Genomic DNA, 12,592 nt, shown 5'->3' on the forward strand with positions numbered 1-12,592 from the left:
CTCATTAAGTAGTGTGGAAGGAAGGTAGGCAGGAAGGAAAGAATAGAGGAAACTGACCTATTTTTAAATATTTTAAACAGGCAAAAAATATTCAAAAGTAAAATAATTATTCTATAGGAGCATTCTTCCTGTAATATTAGGCATTAAACATATTAAAGTTGATGAACATGTATCAAGACACTGTGTCTAATACTGCAGATAATTCAAAGACAAGTAAGATAGTACATACCTTACTCCTAAGGAATATACCACCTAATGTGAGTGATAAAGACAGATATGCACACAGTTAGGACACAGTGCAGCCATGGATATTGTATATTTTTGAGAAGGCCCGAGACTGTTATTTCAAAGAAAATACCTGAGAGCGTTTGTTATAGATGATAAAATTCAAGCTTTTATGTGAAAGTTAGAATTTTGGAAAACATATCATTACAAATTGACAGCTCCTCAACAATTTAAGAAATTTTTGATGAGATGATGGTAACACCAACAAATACGATTTTTTTAATATTATATAATGTATAAATATTTGAAAGATCTGCATAATTCAGTGAACCAATATTCCAGATCACCAGTGCATGATGTTATAAAATCATGCATTGGTAAAATATCTATTCAAAGTGCCAGACAGATCAGTGGACTTTAATATAACAGAATATCAAAAGCTTATTGATATGGTTTTAGATTGCACATTGCAACTAACTTGTAGGAAACTGCCACTTGCTTTTCATTAAAAAAAAAGCTACCTGTTAACGTGTAATGGGTTTGTTATTGTTATCTTTAAATGAACTCTCTAATTATTTTTAAATTTCTCAGTTTCAATTTTTAATATGGTAAGTATTGGCAGATATACTGCACATAAACAAAAGTTCTTTATGTTTCTCACTAATTTTTAGATTGTAAAGGGATCCTAGGACCAAAAAATTTGGGAATTGCTACTTTAGAATTTCTTTTAGTAAGGGTCCACTGGTGGCAAATTCTCAGATTTTGCTTGCCAGAAAATGTCTTTATTTCATCCTATTCCTTTTTTTTTTTTTTTTTTTTGCTGTACGAGGGCCTTTCACTGTTGTGGCCTCTCCCGTTGTGGAGCACAGGCTCCGGACGCGCAGGCTCAGCAGCCACTGATCCCATGTGGGATCTTCCCAGACTGGGCCACGAACCTGTATCCCCTGCATTGGCAGGCGGACTCTCAACCACTGCGCCACCAGGGAAGCCCCTCATCCTATTCTTGAAAGATGTTTATGAAGACAAAATTTATTTGCCTTTAGCATATTGAAGATGTTATTCCACTGTCTTCTAGATTTTAGCATTGCTGTTGAGAAATCAGCTGTCACCTGTTTCCTCTTTGAAAGTAATTGTCCTTTTTTCCTTTGGGCTCTTTTCAGACTTTTCTCTTTGCCTGTGATATTTTATCTTTTCACTCTGATGTGTGTATGTATAGATTTCTTTTTATTTATCTTGCCTGGGATTTGTTGGGCTTCTTAAGTCTGTGGATTAGTATCTTTCATCAGTTCTGTAAAAGTCAGATATTCTATGTTAACATTTTACCTCTGTTTCATTCTCTTTCTAGAATTTAGATTAAACAGTACTAATTAGACCTTTTTATTGTATTTTCTTTGCCACTCCAGGCTACATTCTACATAATTTCTTCTGTTCAGTTTATAGTTCTCCCATCCACTGAGTTTTAAATTTCAGTTACTGTACTTTCCATTTCTATAAGGTCTGTTTGGATCTTTTCAAATCTGCTAGATAACTCTGTGTAACCTCCTATTACTTGCAGATAATTTCCAGTTTTGCCTTTTATTTTTTTAAACGCTGTAAGCAGAGTTGTTTTGTAGTTGATAATTGTAGTATCTGTGGTCTTTATGGGTCTCTTTATACTGTCTGTTATTTCTTCTGGTTCTCCCTCTTGCAGCCTTGCTTCCTTATATGTTTATCTTTGATTCTGTGCTGCTTTTTTCCTTAAATATTTGTCTGTATTAATAATATGAAGCCTAGATTTTAAGTTACTTCCTTTCAAGATGATTAGTGCTGGGTACCTAGGTGCATTACAAGTCCAAATTACTTTAAATATGTTGTCCTGGACCACCAGAGTTGAGAATTCATGAGATCTGATTCATTCTTACCTAATTGGTATAGCCTGTTGGGAGTCCTTAATGTGGGGAGGGAGTTCTATAAGACATTCCACTTTGACAAGCCCTGGGCTTTGAAACCTGTCCCCTGTATCAAAACCAAAGATCAGATTCACCTTATACAAATGCCCTCAGAGTGAAACATCTGTGTTCTACTTAACTCTCTGGGTTCCTGCTTTTCCTTTAGTTTTGGTTCCAGCACCCTTATTTTATTTTATTTTATTGTTAATATCTTTATTGGAGTATAATTGCTTTACAATGTTATGTTAGTTTCTGTTGTACAACAAAGTGAATCAGCTATAAGTATACATATATCCCCATATCTACTCCCTCTTGAGCTTCCCTCCAACCCTCCCTATTCAATCCCTCTAGGTGGACACAAAGCATCGAGCTGATTTCCCTGTGCTATGCAGCAGCTTCCCACTAGCCATCCATTTTACATTTGGTAGTGTATATATGTCAGTGCTACTCTCTCACTTCGTCCCAGCTTCCCCTTCCCTGCTTATGTCCTCAAGTCCATTCTATACATCTGCATCTTTATTCCTTCCCTGCCACTAGGTTCATCACTACCATTTTTTCAGATTCCATATATGTGCATTAGCATACGCCAGCACCCATATTTTAAACCATCATGGGAAACTGCCTCCCAGAACAGTGTTTTTAAATTTTAGTCTAACCATAAGAATAAGGAGTTGCTTGCCCTATGGATATAAATGCCATAGTAATAACTTGGACCTCTCATCTTACATGTAAGGCAAACCTCACTCAGTAAGCACAGAGGGACAGCAGAGTGTAGTTGTTAAGATCACGGGTTCTGAAATTAGGCTGCCTGGGTTTAAATCCTGGCTCTGTCTGTGAACTTGCGCAAGGTACTTAATCTCTGTGCCTTGGTTTCTTCCTCTACAAAAGGAGGATAATATCAGCACTTGTTATTTCATTTGGTTGTTATGAGGGTCAAGTGAGATAGGCAAGTAAACATTCAGCAGGTGCCGGCATGCACTTGGCTTTCCAGCACTCACAACAGCTGGGAACTTGGTTACTACTGGATCAATATTCACTATGAATTACATTAAGCATCTATTGAGTGTCTCCTGGACAAACAGCCCATGTTAAATTCTCTTGGTCTTTGGCTACATTCGAGTTAGGAAGGTGATCACACTCGCGTGAAACAAGTGGAGAGCAAGTAACAGAACTATTTATTTGCTTGTATAATGATGGAATTTTTGAAATACTGTTTTATAGTCTTCTGATCAGAATAGCAAAGAATTGGTGCTTTGTAGGGGAGGTGTTTTTCTAAACAAGGACTTTGAGAAAGAGGCCCTGTGTGGATTGGTCATGACAGTGCTGAGCATGACATGAGCAGTGGCCATGACACTTCACATTTGTACATAGTTCTTGACGTGTTCCTCCCTATTCAGGTTCTCACCATAGCCCTCACAGGCAGCTATCTTTATTTATACTTTGTTGATCAGAAAAGCAAGGTCTAGGAAGGTCAGTGTGGGATTGTAGGAAGAGGTAGGTCAGTGCAGCCTATTTTAGAGAACAGCTCCAGATTCCTAATAAAGGTGAAACTTTATGCCTAGGAATATAGCCCAGGGAGATTCATCACCATATTTACAAGTTAACATGTAACATTTACAAGGTGATACATACAGTCAGTAGGGCAATGGGCAAAAACCCTTTGACTTATTCATACTATGGAATACTATATAGTAATTAAAATAAGTAATATATACCGATAAGTCAAGAGCATAAAACTAAGTGGGCAACTAGTAAACAAATAAGTTCTAGGGATCTGATACACAGCATGGAGATTATAGTCAACAATACTGTATTAACAAATGTCAAGGTTGCAGGAGACTAGATCCAAACAATTCCCTTCAAAAAAAGAAATGATAATTACGTGGTGTGATAAAGGTATTAGCTGAGGCCACTGCAGTAATCATTTTGCAGTTTACAAATGTGTCAAGCCAACACATTGTGCAAACTTACACAATGTTGATTATATCTCAGTTACAAAAAAAAACTAGGTGAGGAAAGCTAGTTGCAAACGATAAATACAGTGTGAATTGTTTGTATACTTGAAACACATAAAACAGCGGTACAACATGCATTGTTTAAGGGTATCTGCAAAGGCAGAAAAAGTTCAAAGAACAAAAATTTAGAAACACAGCTCCCGGCTGGAGGACAGTGGTTCCTTCTGGAGGAGGGAGGGAGGGAGACCAGAAGCAAATATGTTTTCTCTAAACTTGAGATGATATCCTTTTTTCCCCTCAAATAAAGGCACTTTGTAAAAAGAAAAGAAGAGTTTCAGAATCAACTAGACCTCGGTTCTAAGCCTGCCACCCATTTACCCAAATTCCTTTCTCTCTCTAATCCTGTTTCCTCATCTATAAAACGGGGTCACTATAACTTCTTTGAAGTTGTTGTGAGGACTAGATGAGGTGATGTATGGAAAGCACCTAGTATAACATCAGCTGCTTAGAGGCGCACAGTAACTAGTACTTTTATTTTTTTATTTTTTTTAACATCTTTATTGGAGTATAATTGCTTTACAATGGTATGTTAGTTTCTGCTTTATAACAAAGTGAACAGCTATACATATACATATATCCCCATATCTCTTCCCTCTTGCATCTCCCTGCCTCCCACCCTCTCTATCCCACCCCTCCAGGCGGTCACAAAGCACCGAGCTGATCTCCCTGTGCTATGTGGCTGCTTCCCACTAGCTATCTATTTTACATTTGGTAGTGTATATACATCCAAGCCACTCTCTCACTTTGTTGCAGCTTACCCTTCCCCCTCCCCATATCCTCAAGTCCATTCTCTAGTAGGTCTGTGTCTTTATTCCTGTCTTGCCCCTAGTTTCTTCATGACCTTTTTTTTTAGATTCCATATATATGTGTCAGCATACGGGATTTGTTTTTCTCTTTCTGACTCTGTATGACAGACTCTAGGTCCATCCACCTCACTACAAATAACTCAATTTCGTTTCTTTTTATGGCTGAGTAATATTCCGTTGTATATATGTGCCACATCTTCTTTATCCATTCATCTGTCAATGGGCACTTAGGTTGCTTCCATGTCCTGGCTATTGTAAATAGAGCTGCAGTGAACATTGTGGTACATGACTCTTTTTGAATTATGGTTTTCTCAGGGTATATGCCCAGTAGTGGGATTGCTGGGTCGTATGGTAGTTCTGTTTTTAGTTTTTTAAGGAACCTCCCGTACTGTTCTCCATACTGGCTGTATCAATTTACATTCCCACCAACAGTGCAAGAGGGTTCCCTTTTCTCCACACCCTCCCCAGCATTTATTGTTTGTAGATTTTTTGATGATGGCCTCTCTGACTGGTGTGAGGTGATACCTTATTGTAGTTTTGATTTGCATTTCTCTAATGATTAGTGATGTTGAGCATTCTTCCATGTGTTTGTTGGCCATCTGTATGTTTTCTTTGGAGAAATGTCTATTTAGGTCTTCTGCCCATTTTTGGATTGGGTTCTTTGTTTTTTTGATATTGAGCTGCATGAGCTGCTTATAAATTTTGGAGATTAATCCTTTGTCAGTTGCTTCATTTGCAAATATTTTCTCCCATTCTGAGGGTTGTCTTTTCGTCTTGTTTATGGGTTCCTTTGCTGTGCAAAAGCTTTTAAGTTTCATTAGGTCCCATTTGTTTATTTTTGTTTTTATCTCCATTTCTCTAGGAAGTGGGTCAAAAAGGATCTTGCTGTGATTTATGTCATAGAGTGTTCTGCCTATGTTTTCCTCTAAGTTTGATAGTGTCTGGCCTTACATTTAGGTCTTTAATCCATTTTGAGTTTATTTTTGTGTGTGGTATTAGGGAGTGTTCTAATTTCATTCTTTTACATGTAGCTGTCCAGTTTTCCCAGCACCACTTATTGAAGAGGCTGTCTTTTCTCCATTGTATATTCTTGCCTCCTTTAACTTTTACTTTTAAACGACTTACCCCAGGTCACATGCCGGCCTATGGAAGACGTAGGGTTTGAACTCAGATATCCTGGCTCTGAGCCTAGTTCTTCTTCCCCGGCATGGGTTCTGTGGGTAAGACAGTGTTAATGAAGAGACAGAGCAGCACACAGCTCTAATCACGACTTGGCGACCTCACCAGGGAAGGAGCTGGAGCCTCATCCCCCACTGCCTGACATCTCGGCCAGCCGTGACCGAGCAAGTGGAGAAGCAGGTTGCGGAAGGGCCTTAACCCTGAGCTCCATCGCTCTCTGGACTCTCCAAAAAGTCTTTTGCTGCTAGAAGAACCAAGTGATTGTGCGATCATGTTTTTAGCTACCTGGCTTGACTCAACCATGTGTTTTGACTTTTCCTTTTCTCTCTTTTGTTGACAGTGTCATCAGCAAAGTGGTCCCAGCCCCCGAGGCTAAGCCGGCGCCTTCTCTGAACAGACCCAAGACGCCACCGCCCATGCCAGCCCCCGCCCCTGTCCCCGTGCACGTCACCCCCGCCCCCGTGCCTTTGCCCCTTCTGGCCCCGGCCAGCACACCCCTCACCGGGATGCCCGCTCCGGCCCCCGCAGCCTCGGGATCTGCCAGTTCCAAAGCCCCCGTCCGGAGTGTGGTCACGGAGACGGTCAGCACTTACGTGGTGCGCTACTTTCTATTTTTTGGAGTATTTAAGAAACAGCCACTTAAGAGCTCACTCCTTCCTCATGAAAATGTTTTCAATTAAAAATGCAGCGTCAGATGAATCATTATTGAACCTCAGAGGCAATTCTTTATGACTGGAAAGGCATTTTCATTGCACTTTCAAGCTTTCAGCTGAAAAGTATTGTTAGGATGTTTGCATATTTAGTCTCCATAAATAATGTCAGAGCATTGTTTTTCTTTATTCGGCATTGTTTTGGAAGATGACTATATACCTATACACAGCACAATCAGTGTATAAATATAGAGGTGAATAGTGATAGTTAAACCCCTCATTGAGTTTCTTGATCAAGCAGTGATTCACTTAAGAGTATAATTTGTGTGATATACACATGTCTGATGGGCCAGCTGCTCTTTCTGGGCAGCAGCACTAATTATAGTAACTCATTGGCTAAGGTCCAGAACATACCAGGGCCTGCAGAGTGAATGGAAGTGAACTTTTAGACACAGAGCTTCCTGAGTCCAAGCCTGTCTTCAGGTGGAAAAACTCACCTTGATGAATGAGTTCGCATGGTTGTCATGGAACCGTTTTTATGTGTTCTCCCCATACTTACTAGTATCAGATCTTACTCAAGCCCTGAATTCAATCAAGTAATAAAGCGCTTACATAAATATGTTCTTTGAGCTCTGTAGAGTGACACATAAACAGGCGACAAAAAGATATCAGGCACATAGAGGTCCTAGCTGAGCTGACACAGCCGAGATCACCAAGTATGTGGACTGAGATCTGTCAGCCTAGTGGCGGTTCGGGTCCTTCTGAATAGATGGGACTGGAGGGTGGCGGGGTCAGACTCCTGCTGTTGTTGTTATAAATCGTGCAAGTATTACATCTCTAAAGGCATTTGGGAAGGAAACTTCAATGAATCATTAAGTATTTGAGGCACTATAATGATACGAAGGATAAGAAGAAAATCTCAAAAATCTTCAGAGAGGATATAAAGACATGAAATATTAACAGGAAGAAAAATATTGGCCATTCAAGACAAAAATAGAAGACATGGTACAAAAATCTGTGATCGTCAAATCAGTCCATTCAAGGACCAGTTGCTACAGGTGTTTAATTGAGGCCGCATCACCCCAAGATGGGTTAATCGGGGAGGATTTTACACTTAATCTCCTCGGCCTCCATTTCTTCAGGTGTAATTAGGGGGTTGATAGACTAGGTGGTCACTGATTTCTGATTCTCCAGTGGATTTTTGAGTTAACTCCCTGGAGATGGATCAGATTTGCATAGACAACATGGATGAAAAGCCTTCTGTCTCCTCAGAGACACTTTGTAGACAGAAGACAAAATGTGTGAATTGAAGGAAAGACACAGGCTATACAGCAAAAGGGCTGATTTTGTCACTGCCCAATCTGTGACATTGGAACTGTCACTGACATTCCCTTAGCTCCAGTCTCCCCATTGCTAACCTAGCCAAGCGTTGTTTTAGGATGATGAAACCAAGTAAGACATTTGAAAGAACTTAGTAAACCGTGAAGGGCTGGGCGTTAGTTATTATGGGTGCTGTGGTAGATTTCTCATGTCACAGGGTCACGGCCTCCTAATTTCAAGAAAGGTCAGCCAGCAGCAGGACTGGCCATGCATGGCAGCTTCAAGGCCCAGGGCGCTGGGCCAGCCTTCGCCCCAGACAGCTGGCACGTGCTAACTGGTGGTCTCTCCCCTTGAAACTAGAGAGGACCGAGTCAGGGATGTAGCTGCCCACAGATTTGTTGAGGAAGCCTTCACATCAGCGTCCTCTGCCTCTGTAGAGACTGTTTTGAGAATGGTCAGCCTTAAACTAGTGCATCAGTGGAATGCAGTATCTCTGCCCCCCGTACACCCATCACACACACAGAGAGCCATCTCTCCTGCGCATCTAGTCAGCGTTGTATTTTAAAGTACCAGAAGAGACCATAGCTTGCAAAATAAACTGAATGAAATTATATGCTGCGTGACTGGAAAAACTTTAGAAAATTATCATTCCTGGTTTTGAATGCCCGTCATAGAATTGTTTCTTCCAAATCGGTCTTGTTCATGTGGAACTTGAGGAAGTTGTTCAGTTAGGGATGCTTCTTATTTGGAACTGCTAAGTTAAGTAAAGCAAAGTTCAGAGCACAGCATTATTTGTTGCAAAATAACATGAAAATGTGTGGCTCTTTGGCCTCCCGCGCGTCCCTTATTTCATTTGCCCTTTAGTTGATTGTACTTTACTGAAAATGTCATAAAGGGAATGGAAAGTTACTTAGTAACAACTCTTTTATATCCTTGATCTTATCAGCTAGTTCAGGAGAAGGGTTTGGCTAATAAGTAATAAGGCGATACATGCACATTGGCCGTATTTATTAATTCCAGGCCTGTGAATGCGATGGAGGAAACAACATTGAGTTGAGCTCAATAGCTTTCAAAAATATTCGTCATTACTTCCATGAAAACCCTAGTCATTCAGGATGTGTGTGTTTACAGTATTTCTTTAGATAAAAGTGGCTGTAGGTCATATTGCTTACAGAAATAATTATAAAATGCTTTGTTTTTATGACTTACAAAAGAGAGTTTAAAATATTCATTAGAAATGTCTTGGGAGTTCCTTGGTGGCCTAGTGGTTAGGATTCTGGGCCTTCACTGCCGGGCCCTGGGTTCAATCCCTGGTCGGGAACTGGGATCCTGCAAGAAGAGGGCCAAAAAAAAGAAAAAGCAATGTCTTTATCACTGAACACTTAGTAGCCATTTGCTTTTTCAGGTGATCCCAGGATATCACAGCTTTACTAAACTGTTAACTACTGGGATTTTTGTTTTTGTTTTTAGTTTAATCTGTCTGTGTAGTAGCTTCACAGTGTGAAGTAATGATCCTTATTGTGCCCTTTTTTGGATACTTCCTCCTCAAAGCATCTCTGTTTTGCTCCCTCCCCTGCAACCCCAGATCCGAGACGAATGGGGGAACCAGATCTGGATCTGTCCCGGCTGCAACAAGCCCGATGACGGGAGCCCCATGATTGGCTGTGATGATTGTGACGACTGGTACCACTGGTGAGTCCCCATCGTGGCCCTGGGGGGAGGGGCTCTGCACACGGGGTGTGGGGGTGCCTCTGGCCCGTCCTGGCTTTTCCTCCAGGGCAGTTCCTCTCCGGAGAGCAGTGTACGGAGCAGAATCACTGCCGAGAGAAAGGCGTTCATGTGAATTGCAAACATCACGAGTCTTTGGACTATCATTATTCGGCCTCAATTCCAAATGTGTTGCTCAGCTTATGTATCCCCCTGCTTTAACAAAGGAAGAGGAGCTAGAGGGGGTTCCCTTGCCTTCTCGCCAGTCGTTTTCTGTAGCAGCTGCAGCGCTTGATGGCAACGCTAAGGGAACCCCCGTAAACGTGTCACACAGTGCAGAAGTGAGGGGACAGCTTGTGTGGTTTCTGCGCCTCTTCAGCGCCCCCCCCAAAACCGAAGAAACACCATCGAAATGCATGCAAACAGCCTTCCCGTTTTATCTTGAAAATATCAGATATAAAAAGATAGGAGTCCACTTAGTCACGTGCTATATGATATCTCTGAGATAAAAACAAAGCCGTGGCTCAGAAGCATTAGACTATTTCTGGCTGAAAGGATGAATGAGCTAATTAATTTCTCCAGCGGGGCCTGGAGAGGGGCTTTGTGTAAGGTGATCACCCACACGCCCAGCAGTAGCGCAGCATCCGTCAGAGCTATGTGACTTGGATTTCTGGTAAATACACCACAGACTTAGGACATTATTTAATGACTTGAAATTCTTTAAAAACACAGGAAAAGAATGTGTGGATAAATAAAGCTTGTTTGTCTGAAGCCTTTTCTTCCTTGGTAACCATGCAGGCCCTGCGTCGGAATAATGGCCGCACCCCCAGAAGAGATGCAGTGGTTCTGTCCCAAGTGTGCCAACAAAAAGAAGGACAAAAAGCACAAAAAGAGGAAGCACCGGGCGCACTGACACCCCGGGGGCCCCTGTCCTGACGCCTCGGGGGAGGTGCTGTGACCCCGCCTCCGTGTCACCTCCCACCATGTACCTGCAGGTTATGAGCCTCGCAAGACTGAGGACAGAAACACACCACCCACAGGGATTTTCCTTCTGGAACACCCCGGCCCGGGGCCACATGGTCGTGACCGAAGGAAAGCTCACGTGGAGGCGGGCACCAGGGCCACCTTGCCTCCGTTTTCTATTACCAGTGACAAGTATTACTAATAAAAAGACCATAATCTTCCCTTTCGATTTTCTTGATTCTCTCCAGGGCCTTTTCCTTAAGGTGTTAGATGAGAAGTGGCTTGTGGCCTGCCTTGACCGTGACCGAGGGTGACGTTGGTAGTCTGTCTGCGCCTCCAGCCTCCTTCCCTCTCTAGTGAGATAATCATAATCACATAAAAGAAAACTCCAGGTGGAGTGTCGGTAAATATTTTTGTGATGAAAAATATATGAAGCTTCCCCTCCCTCCCTGTTTTTAGTACTAACATGTAAAATGTTCAGGCTTTTTGTGAAATACCTTATATTTTTTAAGAAAAAGGTTTCTATCATGTCCTGTTGGCTTTTGTGCAAATTATTTTTGTTGACTCTCACCTATTTTCTTTCTCTGTTGCCTCCCGACTCTGCCCATTTCTCTAAACTGCTGGTGTTCTTCTCACAGCTTATCCATTTCATCAACTTGTATAAAAACTCTTCGGACCAGGAGATCTCCCCTAATGTAAATAATAAATATTTATGAAGTAGTTATTTTAAAAAAATTTTTATCGTGTTTAATTCTGGCTTTCTCTGAAATCTGCTGTGATTTCAGCCATGTCTGTAATTACTGCTGTACATAAGCAAAGAAGGCTAGAAAAAAAGAGCCATGCGTAGTTCAAAGTTACCTACCTTGAGCTGAACCCATGCAGTACCCAAAACACTGGGGGAAAGGACCCGAGCAGTTGGAAGGAAAACAAGGCAATTTAAATCTGTGGTTTATGATTTGAAATTGTTTTGTTATCTCTTGTTTCTGTAAATTTCTTTGACTTCCTTTTGTTTCAAAGGACATGTAGATTCCCTGAAAGTTAAAAAAAAAAAAAGAAATATATATATATATATATATATATATATATATATATACTGTAGCATTTTGTGTTTATATTGTTTTATTTCTGCAAATCTGTTCATTGATATTGTGGTTTAAGGCTGAAATGAAGTATATTATGAAATTTTTTTTAAAGAAAACTCATCAAATTTCAGGGTATCACAAAACTTTATTATATTACTATACTGCCCACTATTTATTATATGTTATAGATGTCTGAGAGATAAACCAAATATTTTATTTTTAATGTAAAACATCAAATTTAATTTTATTAGCATATTTTAGCAACTTTGGAATAAATATGGACTTTTACTTGATTTTGAAGTAATCCCAACTTGGGCCAGTGTAATGGATATCTTGAATACTAGAATATGGGCTTTGAACCTAATACAAATATATTAATAGAAATTGTGATTTTTTAAAATGCCAAGTAAATTGATATTAGTGTATGAATCATATTTTAAAACATATTATGTGGTTAGAGAAATGAGGCTTTCTGCCATGAATGTTAAATTGCAAATCAGTGGAAATGGAGTCACCCTTTCAAGACTGCAGTATTTCATTGCCCTCCTTGTTCTAGAAGTCAAAGTTTTTCTATCCCTACAAAGAAACAAAGCGTCTATGTTGAGACACGTGTTTTTTGTTCTATTAATTTGAGATCATCCTAAATACTTTATACAATATTTTCACATGCACAAATCTACCCATTAGTGCTTTTTGGAGAGGGATGGGGGTGGGGAA

At 40.5% G+C, this 12,592-nt stretch overlaps 1 protein-coding gene across 2 annotated transcripts in view; it reads left to right on the plus strand.

The window, feature by feature from the left end:
- TAF3 (TATA-box binding protein associated factor 3) overlaps nt 1–11,016 on the plus strand; it is a 151,602-nt gene extending 140,586 nt beyond the window's left edge. For both annotated transcript variants that reach the window (XM_027121586.1, XM_027121587.1), the window contains 3 exons: nt 6,494–6,749; nt 9,709–9,815; nt 10,629–11,016. In XM_027121586.1, the coding sequence (XP_026977387.1) occupies nt 6,494–6,749; nt 9,709–9,815; nt 10,629–10,743 (478 nt within the window). In that variant the 3' untranslated portion in view covers nt 10,744–11,016. The remainder of the gene's footprint in view (nt 1–6,493; nt 6,750–9,708; nt 9,816–10,628) is intronic.
- Nucleotides 11,017–12,592: the final 1,576 nt, after the last annotated feature.

The sequence above is a fragment of the Aethalodelphis obliquidens genome, unplaced genomic scaffold (assembly GCF_003676395.1).
Source record: "Aethalodelphis obliquidens isolate GAN/ISIS:26980383/991018 unplaced genomic scaffold, ASM367639v1 scaffold23, whole genome shotgun sequence".
In the NCBI taxonomy this organism is placed as follows: Eukaryota; Metazoa; Chordata; class Mammalia; order Artiodactyla; family Delphinidae; genus Aethalodelphis; species Aethalodelphis obliquidens.